Source organism: Canis lupus, chromosome 6 (assembly GCF_003254725.2).
Source record: "Canis lupus dingo isolate Sandy chromosome 6, ASM325472v2, whole genome shotgun sequence".
Lineage (NCBI taxonomy): Eukaryota > Metazoa > Chordata > Mammalia > Carnivora > Canidae > Canis > Canis lupus.
The window spans coordinates 60,978,138-60,998,661 of NC_064248.1; the positions used below are offsets into that span (position 1 = coordinate 60,978,138).

The 20,524-nt window shown below is 34.8% G+C and overlaps 1 protein-coding gene across 2 annotated transcripts in view; it reads right to left on the reverse strand.

The window, feature by feature from the left end:
- Positions 1-20,524, reverse strand: part of HS2ST1 (heparan sulfate 2-O-sulfotransferase 1) — a 174,459-nt gene that overhangs the window by 38,767 nt on the left and 115,168 nt on the right. For both annotated transcript variants that reach the window (XM_025417750.3, XM_025417751.3), the window contains exon 2: positions 246-484. In XM_025417750.3, coding sequence (XP_025273535.1) covers positions 246-484 — 239 coding nt within the window. The remainder of the gene's footprint in view (positions 1-245; positions 485-20,524) is intronic.

Consider the following 20,524-nt stretch of genomic DNA (forward strand, 5'->3'; position numbering starts at 1 on the left):
AATTCAAGCTTTTAATAAGTTCATTAATTTTATGAATATTTGAATATATATAATATGCAAAGAAATGTACCAAATACTGTGAAAGATGTAAAATTACAGAAAAGTTGTTTGGTACAACTTTCCCCAAGAGACTTATAATTCATTGAGGTCAGTACAAAAATTCCTTAAAATGCTTTTTCCTCTTGAGATAAAAAATATGAGTGAGGAAGTGTCAGAAAACATTTATTCATCCTCTATGAGTTTACCTGGTCTTGCAGTGACATCACTGGATTATTTTTGGTAGTGTTGATGTGAAGAACATGGTATTTATTCTTTGCACACAGGTCATAGGCAATATTGGTAAAAGAGGTGCTTGCAGTTTTGGGGACTCTGTTATAAATGATCACCATGTCCTCTTCCTCATCCAGTGCTGCCTCTTGCCGAGGGCCATCCATCGTATGTCGCTGCTCAATTTCTCGAACTTCATGTCTTGCAATCGCCCTTTCTGCAAAGAAAAACAGTTATGAACTCAGATTTTAAAGACAATGAAAATAATTTCCCATTCCTGGAACATAATTTTCCTATTCAAGAAATGTGTAAGAGCACTTGAAGAAATGTTCTGAAGACCGAACATTTAGAATTATTCTTCAAAGGATAATACAAAAGCATATACAGAACAACTGAATAATCAGTCATCAACTTTAGAATACCACAGACCAGAGACCAGTGCAGTTCAAAAGTCACACTACATCCTAACAGAATTTCTACAGCCTGAATTAATTCTCAAATACACAAAGACAGGTTGCATGGAATACTAAACTTCACAGTAAAAATGCACTTAGAAAGTCATTGTAACTTAAAGCAAAGATTCTCAAATTTATACTTAGTATTTAATTACTCTCTGGTTTATTAAAAGGTAGCAGGGTAGTGGTTATAAATGCTGGAGTGATTTTAGAAACTATACCATTACAAATCCTTTTTCTTTTTGGTGTTGCATTACATTCTAAGTCCTCGCTATGCTTACTCCTTAAATTCTATGGTTTGTCTAACTCAAATCACTACCATGCAGTTTGAAAAATAGTTAGCATTTTCCATTCTATTACTATTATTCTCTATTTAATATAAACTTCAGCTTTGAATATTTTTTAGAATAAGGAAGCAAGAGAAGGGAAAGAGAGAAATTAGAGGATAAAAGCCTCTAACAAGATTACAAAAGTTACCTTGCACAGAGACAGCTACCTACACATACTGTGCATCCTCCTACCACCAGATCTTTGTGCAAGCTGTCTCACCTGCTTTGAACACTCTTCCATTTCCCCTATACCCTAATGCTGCCTGGTGAATTCCTCAGCCTCCACACAGAAAGCCCAAAGGGGAAGTATTATCTGATCTCCCTAACTAGGTAAAATCATACACACAACACATGCATGTATACCCCATACCACAGGTCTCATAATTGCAATTTTTAAATATCATGTTACTGATGGTCTGTCTACCATAATACCAATACTCCACTTAATATAATACTCCATAATACTCCACTTAACAAAATGACATGAAAAAGCAATGAGGTACAATTACAGTAACAAGTGCAGACTTCAAATATGGTCAAATCATGCATCTTCTATTTTGGTTCAGAAGATATGGTCACCACTTTATAGAAAGTATACTCTGAGCTGAGATTCACAGTCACAAGACTTAAATAAAAGTTCCTGGCCTGCTCTTATTAGCAGTGGGCTTTCCAAAACAGAAGGAGAAGCACATATATTCTATATGTCTATGCATATATGTGTTCTTTTCTTTTTGTTTTCCTCTTGGGAGTGTTAGATGGGAATGTTCAGTAAAGGAAATGAGCTTAATGATGAACACACTGTTAGATTGCCTGGGATATCCAGATGTTATGTAGATAACTGGGCACATGGGTCAAGAGTTGAGAATAAACACTCAACTGCAAGACATCTGGGAAAACCATAGAAAAGAATGAAACTGCTTAGATAATCTAGAATATGTAGCATGGGAAAGAGGCTGTGGGACAGAATCTTAGGAAATGCCAATATTTAAGGAGCAAGTAGAGACAATCTATAGAAGGAGGCTAAGAAGAAAAAGAAAAAAACAGGACAGACTTTTAAAAAAGCACATGCCACATGATAGAATACTTTTCAAATGGACCTATAAATCAAGGTAATACATGAGGCTACAAGCATCTACATAGGATTTGGAAGCTACCTCAGGTTAAATTCAACAAGCATTTATTGAGAGCCTACACACATCATTTTATTTAATAATTTTTAGGGACTCTAATCTCCCAAACAACCTCGAACTGTCATCATAGTCCAAAACTCTTATGATATTGTTACGTACACATACCATCCTCTTTCCACAAAAGAAAATAAAACAGTGCTGCTGTCATTCAGGTGCTAACAGAAACATAAGAAGTCACCTTTAGCAGCCCAGACATGCATAAAATTGCCTTTAAAAGATTCACCTAAAAGCAACAAGGCTGAATTCACTTTAACTAGTTTTTCTGACATCAAGCATTTGGAAAAGAAGATTTTAGGTGTTATTTCATAAGTGAGTACTCATTTTACCTACAGACTACTTAATGACTAAAGAAAATCTGCACTATTAATGGTTTTTATAATTACTCCATCTATTTAATAAAATTTTACAAGCTCAGTAACTGCTGGGAAAATTAGCTACTAAATTAAAAATATTTTTAAAAAGAAGTGACCATTTAGTTTATGGATTTTTTTATTTCTTAAAGTGGTCACATGTTATAAAAATTAATCATAATTCTTGGCTCATCATGTGTATTTAATTATATCCACTGTATGTTAACACAATTTAAAAAGACTTCTATGAAAAGGTACAAATATGGGAGTCACTACTTTCCTGATTCAAATTATATATTCATATGCATTTCCTGTTTTTCAAGCATCTTTGCTTTGACAAACAGAATAATTAACATAATTAATAACATAATTAGTGTTATGCCTAACACTAATAACACATAGTGTTATGCCTAAAACTACATAAAAAGATAAAATTGCGTGGAACGTCAAGAGAACTTTTGTTAGTAATATTTGCTTATAAAATCAAATCTCGGGGTGCCCAGCTGGCTTAGTCAGTTAAGCATTCGATTCTTGATTTCGGCTCAGGTCATGATCTCAGGGTTCTGAGGTAGAGCTGGGCCCATGTTGGGCTCTGTGCTCAACAGGAGTCTGCTTGAGATTCTCACTTTCCCTCTCCTTCTGCCTCTGCCCCTCCTCCTGCTCATGCTTTCTCTCTCTAAAATAAATAATCTTTTAAAAAAAAATCAAATCTTTAGTTGAATAATAGTAACAACTGCTGATGGTAAAAAACTCTCTCTCCACCTGGGACAAATGTAAAACCAGCAAGGGTGTTTGCAACATAGCCATATTCTTTACTTACTAGGTATTTGACATTTCCAGTTCTTTTTTTTTTTTTAAATCAGAGATGCTTTGCATCTCTGCAGAGCATCTCTGATTTAAAGTTAGTACAGCTTCTTCTGATTCTGAGACTCTCTTAAATCAATGGGGAAGCTTTATTAGTTATAGCACATTTGTTGTGCACTTAGAGAATGTAGGCAGTAATTTAAAATACTTACGATGCTTTCTGAAATAATTTTTTTCATGTTTGAGTAACGAATTATAAAGAATCTGCCATGCAAGCTATTTCAGAACTACCACAAAATGTATAGCACCATGGGATGCGATCTGAGAATCATGAAACTACAGACAGGCCAGGTGCCACTGGCACTAATGCTCCCAACACTGAAGAAAGATACTGAATGTCATGGTAATTCTAGTTCTTTCTAGGCTCCTGTGTAAGGCGGCATATCTTTCAGCCCAATGAACCTTTCCATGTGGCAGATTATCAACAAACTTAAGTCTTTTAAAAGTCCATTCATAACAGCAGTGATTACCTACTTCTGAACTGGAAGGGCAATAAAGGTCTTATTTAGTCCAAGAACATAGTGATGAAGCTACATATAAAACACTGCACTAAATACACCAAGCCAGATCCTACACAGCATTAAGTCACAAAGATGTATGTATCAGACATCTGATACATACAGAAAAACGGAATAAAACAGAAAAAGTTCTTTTTTTTTTTTTAAATCACAACACAACTTTTTTTTTTTTTAAGATTTTATTTATTCGAGAGAGAGAGAGAGAGAGAGAGAGAGAGGCAGGCAGAGACACAGGCAGAGGGAGAAGCAGGCTTCATGCAGGGAGCCTGACATGGGACTCGATCCCAGGTCCCCAGGATCCCACCCTGGGCCAAAGGCAGAGCTAAACCGCTGAGCCACCGGGGCTGCCCCACAACACAACTTTTTATGACAATTTTTTTAACATTATGATTGTTGTTTTGGGGAAACACCTTTCCTCTTTGAACACGTTATTAAATGTTCATTGTACTAAATAATTTAACTTATATCTTTATAGAGAAATTATAGAGAAACAAGTTTTGTGTTTTATACAAATAAAAGGATCCATGCATATGTAACTCTCTCCCCCTGCCACAGCTCAATTTTAAAATGGCCTTAGCAGGAAATAAATACTTCACAAATGTCCAAAATGTGTAGTATTTCTGTATTGTGGATAACAGATTAGGACCTGAGGGACAAAAAAAAAAAAGAAGAAGAAGGAAAGAGCAATACATTGCCTTGTCTTCAAATACTGCAACTTCTGCATGTTCAAATAAAAAAATGTAGTTAGGTAACAGGTAAATAAGTAATAAATAAGAGAATACTAAGAAAAAATTACCAACTTTTTTCTAATTATAAGAAAAAACGTAGAAATTGGAAATGACACTATTAATACTTCAGTAGATAATAAGTTAAGGTTTAAAAGAGATATAAATCATATATGCATGATACAGGGTGGAGCAAAGGTATTAGTGGCATTATGACTTTTTGGGTCATGGAATCCTTTAAGAGTATGATGAAAACTATGGACCCTTTCTCCAGAAAGACTGACTTGTGCATTTCAGGAAGGGGGCTCTATGACTCCAGATTAACTATTGCGGGAAAAAAAAAAGCTCCGAGGACAGCAAGCCTAACAGTAAACTGCCTTTAGGCAGTAGGATATAATATTATATAGAAAAAAAATAAGTAAGGATTGTAGGTGGAAAGAACTGAGGAAACCAGCAGTGTCCATCTGAGAAATAGCTATGGGTGAGGATGCCCTGGCACAGAACTTGACCTGTCCAGGCCCCATGGCAAGTGTGCCTATTGCACAGCTAGATAAACTGGGCTCTAAGAGCCTGGTGCCATCAAATACCCTAATTAAGGTGGATCTTCAGCATTCTCTAGGGACAGACTTTCAATTGTGTAAATCCCTAAACCGTGTTACAAAGTATAATTTATTCAGCAGGCATAAAATGTGTACATTATGCAAAGTAGGAAGCGACAAAGTGGCACCAAAAGAAAATTATTATGAAGCTATCGAACTGGTCCTTTCTTCAGCACCATTCCCTGTGAATGTACTATCTAACCAAACACCACCTGATCCTTATATACGTAGTACTTGGCAATCATTATAATTTAAATAAATTGGTTGCCTCATTGTATACATCACTTTCGTAAGAATATTTTTAGTCTAGATCAGCCTTCTTGAAATCAATCACCATGGGGACAAAATAAATTTCTATATGAAAGGCTGAAGACTGGACACTTAACACTGGCAAGTGCTTTCCTGTGTGGCTTCCAAGCAGTCAATAAGGGTGCTTGAGCTATCATTAAAAGTTGTAAATTTAAGTGGATCCTCCTGTAAAACAGAGCTGACAGCACCCTTAACTTTAAGGGAGATGGGTTAAACCAAGGTTCTGCTATTCTTTTCACTACGTACAACTAAAAACCCTGCACGTTATATACAAACAAGCACAAGACTCTCAAAGACAGAGAGAGAAGGCAGCCAACAAGTTAGGGTTCTTAGGACTTAGGAATGACAAAGTGACAAGTTCCCTACCTTTTTTTTTAGCTTCATACATCCCAGATTTGGAGCAACAGAGGCTGATAGCCCAGGAATGGGCACACGCAGAAAGAACCCAAACAATACCCTATTCTCTCTAGCCAAAAGACCAAGAGGAGGACAGCAAGGCAAGATTGAAAACTGGTAGACAATGACTCTACTTTAGTCAAACCCTACAGAAAAAAATTGTGGTCTCATGTCCACCCTCAAAGGTCCAAGGACAGCAAGTCTAACAGGTGGGTAGCCCAGACTTCTACCCTCATCATGAAGCTATAAGAAGGAACTCCATATCCCTGATAGGGTGGTTTCAGAGAAGATCAAGGAGGGAGCCAGGACTTTCATCCTGGGCAGCAGGTCTCATATCACCTCTACAGTGTCAGGGAGACCATGCAAACATACCTACTTCCACATGCCAGTAATGAGGGGCCTCTTCCCCTCCCCTCCTTGGTAGTGTTAGAGGAGACCTAGTGGAGAGTCAGACTTGCACCAACCTCCACCATGATAAAGCCACTCACATCCCTGCCCAGCAGTCCCCCAGATCTTGACAGTGGCTGAGCAAGGACCTGGACTTCCACTTGGAAGTGAAAAAGAGCACACCTTCCCTTGTCAGAGCAGTGTCAGAAAAAAACTAAAAGAGAAGGTTTAAATAAGACTGAGTCTCACATAATATAAAAATGTTCAAGTTTCAACCAAATACTATTCAATGTACCAAGAACCAAGAAGATCTCAAACTCAATGAACAGAGACAAACAAAAAATGACAACACTCAGACGACAGAGATGTTAGAATTATTAAAGATTTAAAGTAGTCACGATAAAAATGCTTTCATGAACAATTATGTACAAGGCTTGAACCAAATGAAGAAACAGAAAGGTTCAGCAAATAGGCTCAGTAATGAAAAATATATATAAAAATAAGGACTTAAATGGAAATTTTATAACTCAAATTTTTTTTGAATAAAAATTAAAAACTCAGTGAATAGGCTCAATAGCAGAATGGTAGGTAGGAAAGGAAAAAAGTTCAGTAAACTGGAAGACAAAACAAAGGAAATTACCCAACAGCAGTAACAGTGAGAAACTCTACTGTAAACAATAGTAGCAAAAGAACCTCAGGGAATTGTGGGATATAACAAAAGATCTATTTATTTTAGAAATAGAGTGCAAGCACAAGCAGAGGGGCGGGGCAGAGGGAGAGAGAAAATCCCAGACTCCGCACTGAGTGTGGAGCCCAACACGGAGCCCAATCTCACAACCCTGAGATCATGAGATGAAACCAGGAGTTGGACACTTAACCAAACGAGCCACCCAGGCACCCTTCTGTCACAGAATCTTGAAAGGAGAGAAGGCAGCACCGTAAGGGTACTGAAAGAATTCACAGCTGAAAACACGACATTCTGACAAGAGACCAAAACATAAATATTCAAAATACTGAATAAACTCCTAACAAGAAAACCAAAGATATCCATAAGAGGACACATCATAATTAAACTCTGAAAAATAAAGACAAAGAAAAAAATCTTGAAAGTAGCCAGAGTCCATGAAGCCCTAACTATAGGAGAAAACTGTAATGACAGGAGAATGACAGCATGAAGTTGTACAATGTACCTCAAGTGCTAAAACAAACAAAAATCCAATACTCAGAGAAAATAATCTTCAGGAATGAAAAATATATTCTCATAAGTAAAAGTAAAAAAGTAAACTAAGAGAACTTACCACCAGTAGATTTACCCTAAAAAACTGGCTGAAGAAAGTTATCTAAACCTTGTATGATGTGGTTCTAAATATATACAGAGGAAGTATTTAAGACAATTATGTTGTAAATGGAAGATAGTAAAGGGATGTAAGTGGAGATAAGGTTTCTATACTTCACTTATGGCATCAGTAGACTGTGACAAGTGATATTTATATAAATACATAAAGCAACCATAAGAAAAGCTATAAGAAGACATTACATTCAGAAAGACTAGATAAATCAAAAGTAATTCTAAATAATAATTTAAAAAAACCTACAGGAATGCAGAAAGAACAAAACAGAAACAACAAAACCAGAGAAAACAAACAAAAAGTAAAAGCATCATGGGGAATTTTAAAAAGACACTGAAGTGAATTAAAAGAAAATTTGTGGGATATGGCTAATGCAGGACTAAGATGGAAATTTACAATGCTGCATGCATACGTAAAAAAAGAACAGTCTCGGGGATCCCTGGGTGGCTCAGCGGTTTGGTGCCGCCTTCAGCCCAGGGTGTGATCCTGTAGTCCTGGGATCGAGTCCTGCATCGGGCTCCCTGCATGGAGCCTGCTTCTCCCTCTGCCTGTGTCTCTGCCTCTCTCTTTCTCTCTCTGTGTCTCTTATGAATAAATAAAATCTTAAAAAAAAAATCTCTAACCAATCATCTAAGCTCCTACCTCAAAAACCACAAAAAGAGCAAGATAAACTCAAAGCAAGAAAGAATGGAATAAAGAAGACAAATCAATGAAATTGAAAACAGAATAACAATAAGGGGGAGATCAATAAAACAAATACTGGCTCTTTGAAATAAATCAATTAAATTGATAAAATTTTAGCAAGACTGATAAAAACAAAGACAAATTACTATTAGGAATAAACAAGACACCACTAGAAATTCTGTAGCGATCAAAAGGTTAGAATACTACAACTTAACACACATAAATTTGATAGCCTGATAAAATGGACAACTTCCTTGAAAAATAAACTGAGAATTCATTCAATATGAAATTTATAACTTGAGCTTCTTTGTAACTATTATTTCATCTAGATGATTAGTGTTTTTCTCAGATTCATAATAAAGTTGTAACTTAAGAATTTCACATTTTAAAATTTGTGTAATAACTAAAAAACTATAACCAAGCTTAGCAAGTATGTTAAGTAAAATATAACTCCTATGCTTTTAACTTAGTAACCTAACAACAAAAAGAATTATATTGATGGTTACTGGATTGATGAGATATTTAACAGCTACTTTAATATTCTTATCTAATCAACTCAAGAGCATTAACTAATATATTTTTAGTGGCAGTTAATCAGTGAGATGAAGTTTGGAAAGAAAATTTTATTTTTATGATATATTTTCATTAATGTTAAGAATTAATGTACAATTAATGTACATACATAATATATATGTAAAACATGATTATAAGGTTTAGGAGAAGTCACTGCATGAGTAGAGAAACTCAGTAATTACCTGTTAAATTAAAAATAAATGAGTGCTGGGATGTCTGGGTGGCTCAGTGGTAATCCTGGGGTCCTGAGATCGAGTCCTACATTGGGCTCCCTGCAGGGACCCTGATGCTCCCTATGCCTATGTCTCTACCTCCCTCCGTGTCTTTCATGAACAAATAAATAAAATCTTAAAATAAAATAAAAATAAATATAAATGAGTGCTTTATACACTGTTGAGTGTCTTAAAAATGCTTTTGTTTAAATATTAATGAACCCATATAAGATCTTGTGAATGTTTTTAATAATTTTTAAAAGTGAAGTTCTTATAACATAAAATTAATCACTTTAAAGTGAAAAATTGAGTGGCATTTACCACATTCACACCATTTCTATCGAGTTCTAAACACTTTCTTCACCCTGAAGGAAATCCAATACCCAGGAAGCAAGTGCTCCCCATTTCCTTCTCACCTGCCCCCTAGCAACTACCAATCTGTGCTGTCTCTATGGATTTACCTCTCCTGCATATTTTGTTATGCATTATCATGATGCTACATCAACAAATATTTATCCATATTCAAAAAATGAGCTGATAGTGAAAACTTAAGAGGTATGTTTATATGTAAATTTTAAGCCCTCATTTTAACTTTCAACCTAAGTGCTACCTTTTTTCTCCTCAGTTTAAAATTTCCTTTCTCTTATATATATTCGAGGGGGAAACACCAACTTACACATATGAACACATACTGATTGTGAAGAAAATACTCACATGGGCAATGTACCCGAATAGATATTTCTCCAAAGATGATAAATGACCAACAAACATATGAAAAAGTGTTCAACAAACTAGTCATTAGGGAAAAACAAATCAAAACCAGTCACACCCACTAAGATGACTATAAGTAAACCAATCCAAACCAACCAACCCAACAATAAGGATGTGGACCGCTAGTGGGAATGTAAAATGGTGATGATGGGAAGGGGCTTGGAGGCACACTACTGAATGATGCATGTAGGCCCTAAAAGTGATTCTTGATAAGGTTAGAATTTGGGAGAAGGGGTAAGGGCAAGGGAAAACATGAGACGGATCAGTGGGCGGAGGCCCGATCAGTGTCTTAATCACCACTGTGGGGATATGAACTTTGAAGTCAGCAGTTCTCAAACTTACTGATCTTGGAACTTCTTTATATACCTAAAAACTGAGGACTCCAAAGTTTTCGTTCATGTGGATTATATTTATCATGATCCTACTAGAAATAAAAACTGTAAAACTTAAAAATATTAATCCATTTAAAAATAATAAAACATATTAGAATAAATGACATATTTTTGTGCTTTTTCCAAAGGAAAAAAAATTTAGTATAGAGTTTTTATGTATCTTTTTAAATGTTTGGGTTAATAGAAAACTAGATTCTCATACCTGTTTCTCTATTCAAAATGAAAACATATTCTTTGGATTGGAGTCTATGAAGAAAATCAGACTCCTACAAATGCACAGTTGAAGAAGAACATTTTAACAGCTTTTGCAAACAATTGGGAATAATCTTTTTTGATGCTACATTAAAATTCAAGAAGTGTTGGTTTCTTAGAGGTTAATTACAATGGGATATAAAACCATATTAATAAACTTTTCATACATTGTTATATTGATCTACCTAATACTGTCACTTTAAAAATACTGGTTCAGGGGATCCCTGGGTGGCTCAGCGGTTAGCGCCTGCCTTTGCCCTAGGGCGCGATCCTGGAGTCCCGGGATCGAGTCCTGCATTGGGCTCCTGGCATGGAGCCTGCTTCTCCCTCCTCCTGTGTCTCTGCCTCTCTCTCTCTCTATGTCTATCATAAATAAATAAATAAATAAATCTTAAAAAAAAAAAAAAAGAAAGAAAAATACTGGTTCATGGTGTTATACAGATCCTCCAAATATTAATACATTTAATGATACAATCCCACCCCCTGTGCAAAAAAATTACAAGCATTACATCACCATCATTCTCATGAGAAAAGTTCTTAAGTATTGGGAAGATGTCATGTTTGCGGTAGCAGTCACAAGTTTGTCAAATTTTATAACAGCAATAAATACTTTCAGTCAGCTGGTTTTCCTTGAAATGACAAGTTCACTTTGTTTCTTAGGAAATGTCTACCCAAGTTTGAATAAACATAGTTTACCTGTTTATTTTTCTTTCAAGTGAAAACAGTATACTATGAAAAATCGGCTTGTTGAACTTACAATTAAAACAATCAACACAAGCACTTTTCCTCAAGATGACCACTGTACTTTGAAATGCAGAAGTGCTTGGTGTACTTTCCATTTTGTCACAGAATATTAAAAAAAAAATTAAATGGTCAAGATTTAATAAGGTCGATGGTTTTGACTGCTTTATAAAGGATATTCTTACATGAAAATGGCTTCATTTTGTAACTATGAATCAATGTGGTAAAGAATACAAAGATTACTAGTATAGTCTGACATCACAATTGCTTTTGTACCATGAGTACAAATGGCAACTAATGGAAGAGGCAACTAACAACTCAGAATTATTATGGAAATAGTTGTGGACTACTCTCTGAACACCCTGAAAGGATCTTGAGAAGCCCTGATATCCATGGACCATCCTTTGAGAATGACTTTTTTGTAAGCAGTGTAGACACATTCTTGAAGAGTTTTAAGTAACAGCCCATATAAGACCTCTACAATGCAAGGTTCCATGAAGCATCATTTTAGAGGGATACCCCTGGAGTTGACTATTCATCTTCTGAAGACATAGTGGAGATGAAGACCTGAAGGATGGCAGTTGTAATAAGGATGAAGCTAGACAGGTAGGAGACAGGTGAAGAGAGTAGAAGCTTAGGAGAAAAAGCAGATGAGAAGCTGGAAGAGATTAAGGCTTTTCTCTAAGCTGTTGTACCAAGAAGGAAGATGATGCCATTCACTGAGTTTGAGCATTAGGAACAGGAAGAAAAGCAATTGGGATAGGAGAAGAAAGGAATTCAAGACATTTGGGAATTGACATTGAAGTTCAAACTGAGAAATCAAATATGTAAGTGCTATGTTGAAGAGTCTATTTCATAAGGGCTTTTATCTTGAACTTATATAAGAATACTACTACCAAGTTCAAGAGGTCTGGAAGACAGGGTAGAGAAAACACAATAGCGGGAAAGATCTGGAATGAGTGTAATATGGCATTTCTTCTCTCCCAGCCTCATGGACAGCTAGATATCTATATATATCTCCATGTGTTTGAGCTGTTGGGGAAAGGAAAGGCAGGACAATGATAAAGGAGCTGTTTTTAATGAAGAGATCTGTAATACACAGGGTTACTATTTTAGTTAGGGAAACATAAAGTACTAGAACACATAAAATTTCAATCACTTACCACAACAGAAGCTTATTTCTTATTCAAGTACCAATTTGAGTGCTCCAGATTGGTAGAAGGCCTTCTATAGTGAATCAAGGAATCAGCTTCCTTCCTTCTTATAACTTTGACATTCCTCCAGGAACTCAAAGTATTTTGCAGCCACTTAGCAGATATGGCAAGACAGAGCGGAGAAAACACAATAGTGTCTCAACTACCTTGGCAAACATTAGTCATACGGCTACACCTAGCTGCAGAGGTAGTGGTAAAAAAATTTAGCTTTGGGTGGGCAGTTGCACCCTAGCAATAAAGACACACTATGAGAGGGAAAGCATGAATAGTTGTTATATAGTTAGCCAACTTCCTATATGGGCAAACAAATCATATTTACAAGTGACAAAGTATGCCATGGATGGGGGCGGATATTAAGAAATTTCTCTATTTCTACATGAAACTTGGTATCAATCCTGGCACCATGAAGGCTCTAGAACTTTGACATTTTCTCTTGGGGAAGTAGCAAAGACAATGACGCTTGACTGGGGATGGTTGCTCAGTTGACAAAAAGGAGATAGGGAAGATCTTGGAAGTAGAGGGGATTCTTTTTTTTTTTTTTTCAAACACATTTGAGGTACCTCTGGAAAATTTCTGAAGTATCAGAATGACATTTTAATGGAGAATAAGGTCCTCCCCATACATCTGGGGTCAAGACCAAGAGAAAAATAAGCTACTATGCAATTCTGATTCCATAAACATTCACAGAGCTAGTGTGAGGAAAACCTGGATTATCAATTTTAGACATAATTGGTTTTAGGTGCTATGGAATATCCAGCCAATAATGTGTAGGTTGCTAAAAACATACAGCTCAGGAGAAATTTCTGAATTAGAGATAGAATTTTAGCAGTCACAACCAAAAGCAACAACTGATACCAAGGGAGTGAATAAGCTCATGAAGGAAAAGTAGAGAATTAAAAAGAGTATATAAGTTTCAAAACAGTATATAAGACCACCAGCCTTCAGTCTAAAGATTTCATTCACTAACACTACCTATATGTGCAATACAACCAAAACCAATCTAAGAATATTACTGCAAGATCATGAGTTTACCTACTAATTATAGACATTTCAAGTGTTTCTGACCACACTGACCACTTTTAAATATCCGTATTTAGTGCACTTCAACAAGCAAAGCAGTTGTAAGACCTATACCCTTGGCTTCAATCTTACTGATAGGCCTTTGGAATGCCTTTTGAGTGCTTGATGTGTTTTCTAATTCAGACAGTATATATTTGGGCCTGATTACTACAGAATGCTCATTACTAAAATAAAACTCTACTAGCATTCTTTTTGAAACGTAAAATAAAGATGTGATAACACGAAAGATGTGAAGGTAGAAAGTAAGTTATTCAGGGAAGACAAAAACGGTTCCCAAGGACTCAGATTCTAGCGTAAGTCCAAACTGCCATTAAAATAGATGTGCTTTGATTATGGAAATAAATACCATACCAAGAAAATTAAAGCATTTTCAAAATCAAGAAAGAAATGCCAATACTGTCTACAAAGCTGAATTATTTTCACACTTCAACAACTGCACCTGATGTTCCCTTGACTAGTAAGTAAAAAGAATAAGGAGTAACTAGGGCTCAACTCCAGCTGGGTTTGGAGATCATTAACTAAAACCTAATGCAACAGCTGTTTGAGTTAGAATTTGTGATGCTGAAAACTTGCCATTATTTCACTGGAGCTTGATATACATCATTCCATAAAGCAGTGGTTTTCAGTTTGAGCACGTAACAGAATGACTTGCAGGATTTGTAGAAAAGATATTACTGCCTTCCCACCATCTTCAGTTAATTAATTCAGGGCCCAAGGAATTTACATTTCTGTCAAGTTCCCAGGTGATGTTGATATGATGGTCCAGGAACTGAGAATTCAAGTTTTACAGACTATTTCTTTTGGATCACTATGAAGACAGTTGTAGATGTGATGAGCACTGGGTGTTATACTATATGTTGGCAAACTGAATTTAAAAGGGGGGAAAAAAAAGGAAGATGTATGAAAATGAAAAAGAAAAAAAGTCTCCCAATGTGATGGAAGACTCTGAGTGACCTAAAAGTTGTGCCAATAGGAGTCGTTACAAAGCCTACTAAACAAGACTAGAACCTGGCTAATACATTTTTGTTAATTCTAGTTTATGACCCCCTAGGTATCATTCACCATTTTATCCTTACATAAAACTAACATATAATGGAAGAATTCTCTGAGGCATAACGTCTGACCTTTGGAGGCCATTTGGTTTCTAATAGAGTCCCTGTTTATTTCTCAATTTTGCCTTTTTTTTTTTTTTTTGTGGCTGAAGATAAACTGGAAATAAAATCTAAATATAATAAAGTGGTCTTAAAGACAAATAAAATTTAGGAACAAGGTTACTTGATAGGATCTACTAAATAATTCAAATTCTTAAATCCTTACTTATAATTATGAAAGTTGATATTTGCACATTAAGAGCAAATAATATATAAACTGCAATGAAAAGGCAAAGACTGTCAAACTGGATAAAAAAGTAAGATTCATCTATATCCTGCCTACAAGCAACCCACCTTAAATAAAAGAAACAAATGATTTAAAAGAAAAAGGATGGAAAAAAACATTTAACATGTTAACATAAATCAAAAGAAAGCTGGAGTGGCCATATTAATAATGAAGGACAGCTGAAGGGCAGGCAGGCAGGGACAATGGACCTTGACCCTAAGAGGAAACCACCCTTAAAAGGATTTTATACCACCCTGGAAGGAGCCCCCCACCCTTTCCCACGTGAACAACTACCTGATAGATAGGATGGACACAGGCACAAAAACCTGGCTGGGTGACAGGCACATGGAGGGCTCATCAGATTAAAACAGCCTGCCAACAAGCCCATAAAAGCCCTTAGACTTAGAAACTTTAGTGGCAACCTTCTTGGGTCCCCTCCCTCTTTGGGAGCTTTGTACTGTTGGCTCCATAAACTTTGCTTTGCTGCCCACCACCCTTCATCTGGTCTACCTCTTCATTTTTCAAAGTAACCTGACCAAGAGCCATGGGCACTAAAAGACAAAGAAATCCTGTAACATTAGTAACATGGATTTCAGAAGAAAGAGTATTGCTAGAGAAAAAAAAAGTTATTCCATTATAATAAAGAGGTCAATTTATGAAGCAGACATAATGACCTTAAGAACCTGTGCACATTTAAGTCTCAAAATACACAAAACAACCTCAAAAAATAGACAAATCTACAAATATAATTGGCGATTTCATCATTATGCTTTCAATAATTGACAGAACAAGTAGACAGAAAACCAGTAAGGATACAGAAAACTTGAATAATACTATCGACTAAGTGGCCAATTGGCATTTATAGAACACTCCAACCAGATCACAGATAGACTTTCTTTTCAAGTGCACCTGGAACATTTAACAAGATAGACCATATTTTGAGTCATAAAAAACAAGGCTTGATAAATCTGAAAGAATTCAAATCATACAAAGTATGTTCTCTGACTACAATGGAATTAAATGAACAATAATAGAAAAGATATTTGAAAAGTCTACAAATATCTGAACTAAACAACATACTTTAAGTAATCCCAAGGACAAAGAAAACAATGAAAGGAAATTAGAAAAGCATTTTTTCGAACGTAACAAAACTGAAACATATCAAAATTTCTAAAAAGTAGCTAAAGCAGTGCTTACAGGCAAATTTAATAGTACTACATGACCATATAAAAAAAGCAGCAAGGTCTAATATTAATGAACTAAACTTTGCCCTATGAAACTAGAAAGAGTAAATAAGAGCAGAAATCAACAAAATAGAAAAGAGAAAATACAGGAAAATCAATAAACACGAAACACTGCTACGTCTGTAGCTAGACTGATGAGAAAAAAGACAAAATTATCAACATCAGGAATAAGAAGTCACTATAGAAAATAGAGTAACATTATATAAACAAGTCTATGCCAATATATTTGACAGCTATGGCCAAATTCTTTGGTAAACAAAAATTAACAAAGCTCAGTCAAGTATGGGTAACTAAACTAAATAACCTTTTATCTACTAAAGAAATTAAATTTGTAGATGAAAACCTTCCCACAAAACAAACAGACCTTCCCACAGATAAAACAGTAGGCCCAGATTGATTGATTCACTAGGAAATCTACCAAACATTTAAGAAAAATACCAATTCAACACAAACTTAAGGAAAACTGAAGAGAGAACACTTCCCAAGTCATTCTACATAGCCTTTATTACTGTGATATGATACCAAAGTTGCTTGCAACCTGCTGTTCATGGAGACGAGAGTTGGACTCTCTGGTCGAGGCTATTATTGCTGGTGGTGATGTCATTCCACATATCCACAGATCTTTGATTAGGAAGGAAGGACAACTGAAAACTGTTGAAAGGATGCCTAGATTCTTATTATCTCAGGACTCTAAATATTCTTAACAGTTGTCCAGTGTTGATGATTCCAGGGGACTATACCTCTGTGAAAAACACGGTATTGCCTCTTTGTAATTCTATTTGAGCAAGTTAGAAGTTTAATTATCTTTCCAACCAACCAAATGTCTGCATTTGAGTCTCAACCATGTTTAAGTGTTACTGTGGCTTCAAAGAAGCTATTGATGCTGAAGCAGTGCATGTTGATTGAGTTGACTGTTTTTAAAAAATTGTTTGGATTTTAATTGTGAGGCAGAAGTTATAACAACAAATGTTTGGTTCCATACAGGAATTATTTCCACTCCAGTGGATAAGCTCAATAAAGATCATATTCTCCACCACCACCAAAAAAAACGACTACAGACCAAATCCCATAGGAATACAGAGGCAAAAATTGATTAATTTATTTAAGTAATTAAGTACAATATATAAAAGGATAATCATCATACCCATGTAGGAATTCAAAGTTGGTTTAATATTCAAAAATCAACATAATTCATAATACCAAGCTAAAAAAGAAAACCTGTATGATCATCTTAATACATGCAGAGAAAGCATTTGACAAAATCCAACATCCTTTCATGATAAAAATCTGAGCACAGTAGAAATAAAATTTCCTCAAAATGATAAAAGTATATCTTTGAGAACTCTATAGCTAACATCATTATTAAAAATTAAAATGGATGTCTTTACCCCAAAATTAGCAATTCAGCACATTTCATCACTTTTATGCAACACTGTCGTGGAGGCTCTAGTCAGTACAATAAGGTAAAAAAAAAAAAAAAAAAGAAAGAAAAGAAAAGAAAAAAAAAGAAAAGAAAAGAAAAGAAAAGAAAAGAAAAGAAAAGAAAAGAAAAGAAAAGAAAAGAAAAGAAAGGCACAGAAATTAAAGGGCAAAAAGTAAAACTACATTTTGTTGCAGAAAGCATGGTTGTCTCTGCATAAATTCCTGAGGAATCTACAAGAGACCTAGGAGAATTAATGAGTTTAGCAAGGTCACAGGAAACAAAAATCAGTAACATGTCAAATTATTTCTATATACCAAAAACAATCAAATATTAAAATTTCAAAAACTACCACTTAAAATAGCATAGAATATGAATAAATTTTCAAAAATATATATAAGACATACAGTGAAAACTACAAAACATCACTGAGAAAAATTAAGACCCAAATAGAGACATACACTATGTTCATGGATGAAAGATTATTGTAAGATGCTGATTCTCTCCCAAATTTATTTATAGATACCATGCCAAAAAAAAAAAATCCTAATTTTTTTGAACGGACAATAGTCTAGCAGGCTTTTTGGTATAAATGTTTGGTATAATACAATTTTAAAGCTTATATGGAAATGCAAAGGATCTAGAATAGCTAAAACAATTTTGAAAAAGAGCAGTATTAGAGAACTCCTACTACTTTATTTCAAGGATATTGTCAAGTTACAGTAGTCAAGACAGTGTGGTATTGGTGTAAAGACAGACATCAAGATCAAAGTAATAGAACAGTTAATCTAAAAATATAACCATATATATATATATGATCAATTGATTTTTGAAAAAGTTAGCAAGGCAGTTCAATAGGAAAACTGATCACTCTTTCATGAAATGATATAGAAACAACTGGATAGGCATATGTTGAAAAACATACTTCACACAAGATAGAATTCTTACTTCACACTACTAGAAAAACAAACTCAAAATGGATCATAGACCTAAACATAGGAACTAAAATTATAAAACTTCTAGAAAAAATACAATCTTAGTAATTTCAGGTTTGCAAATATTTCTTAAATATATCACAGGAACTACAAAAGCAAAAATCAACATATTCAACTTCACTGAAATCAAAAGACATGAAAGTTAAAAGGAAAGCCACAGAAGAGGAAGTAATATTTGCAAAATATATAGCCAAGATTTGCACCTAGTATATGCAGAAAACCAACCAAATTTTTTTGAATGGACAAAATACTTGGATACTTCCCCAAAGGAGACAGAGATAACAGATAAGAATGTAAAGGGATTTTCAAAATTCTTACTTGTTAAGGAAAAGAAAATTGAAAACACAAGGAGATACCACACATTGCTTAGTAAGATGGCTAAAATTAATGAATGACCATACCATACTAAGTCTTCAGAAGAATATGGAGAAACTGGAATTCTCATGAACTAGTGGGAATATAAAACTGGACGACTCTGGAAAAGTTTGAGCGTTTCTTAAAAAGTCAAATATACATCTGACCGTAGAACTCAGCCATTCTACAACAATGTATTTACCCAAGAAAAATGAAAACATATATCCAAAGTCTTATGACCAAATGTTCCCCTTTATTTTTAATAATAGTTTGAAAGAGAAAACATCAATATGTTCATCAAATAAATGGCTAAACAAACTATTAAAAGATAAAAACCTATTGCTATATGCACCATGAATGAATCTCAAAATATTAAGTTAAGAAGCCAGATCCCCATGTCCCTCCAAAAGAATACATACTATACAATATATACAGTAACAAAGAACAAAGTTGCTAGTTTCATTAAGTTCACCTTTTGGTCAACTGTTCATTCCCAAACTACTTTACAACTAGTTATATTTCATATTGTAATTGTATAAATCAATAATATATGCGTGCAAAAAGTAAGAGGGCTGTTGCTTCCATGACAATCAAACTGGATACTCTGGGAAGACCAAGTAAAAGTAAAAATTGCTCTTGAATCATATATTGATAAGACAACTGCAAAAAAAACTTGAGAAAAAAATTTGGAGATCTAGGCTGCTTTGCAAAGGTATTGCTTTTCTCTGTTACATATTAAAGAAGCCCAAAGTAGAACATACAGACTAAGTATTGTGTGCTTTTAATAAAACAAAACTAATGTGAACTCCCATAAGTAGATTCATAGTCAAAGAAAAAATTTTCTTTTATATTTTTGATATATGCATGAATGAATGTACTTATATATTCTGACTTAGAATATTTACGGTACAATTCCCACATATACCAAACAACAAAGAGGGGCTTAGCCCCACTAAATAGGAATAGTTTCTAGGGTCTTTTGAGTGTAGTTTTCTCCTGCTGCAAAAGCTGATACAATCCTGAAAAAGATGGAGTCACAAAACTATAAAGAAGAAGAAAATAACAAACAAGCTCGCCATCCAAACATAACCATTGTAAATATCTAGGAAGATTTCTTCAGTTTTTTTTTTCCTATGCTTTTATTAAACCAGTAACTATAACATACAAATACTTTTGTATCTGCCTCTTCCCCTTAACTTTATACACATTTTAGTTCTCCCGTATCACCGAAAAAAATTGCTGTTTCAAAGAAATGCATCTGCCCCAGGCTTCTAAAATTATTACAGAAGACACACACGCACATACTAATATCTATCTATACTGAGGCACAAAGAGAGCCATTCATTTCTCTTCTTGAACTGAAAATTAGAAATTAAAGACAATATGGATTAAGAAAAGAAAAGCTAAAAACTGGATTCCTTAAAGAGATATGCTAGGCAATAAATAATTGCTACTTTAAAAACAAGGTCTGCTCTAT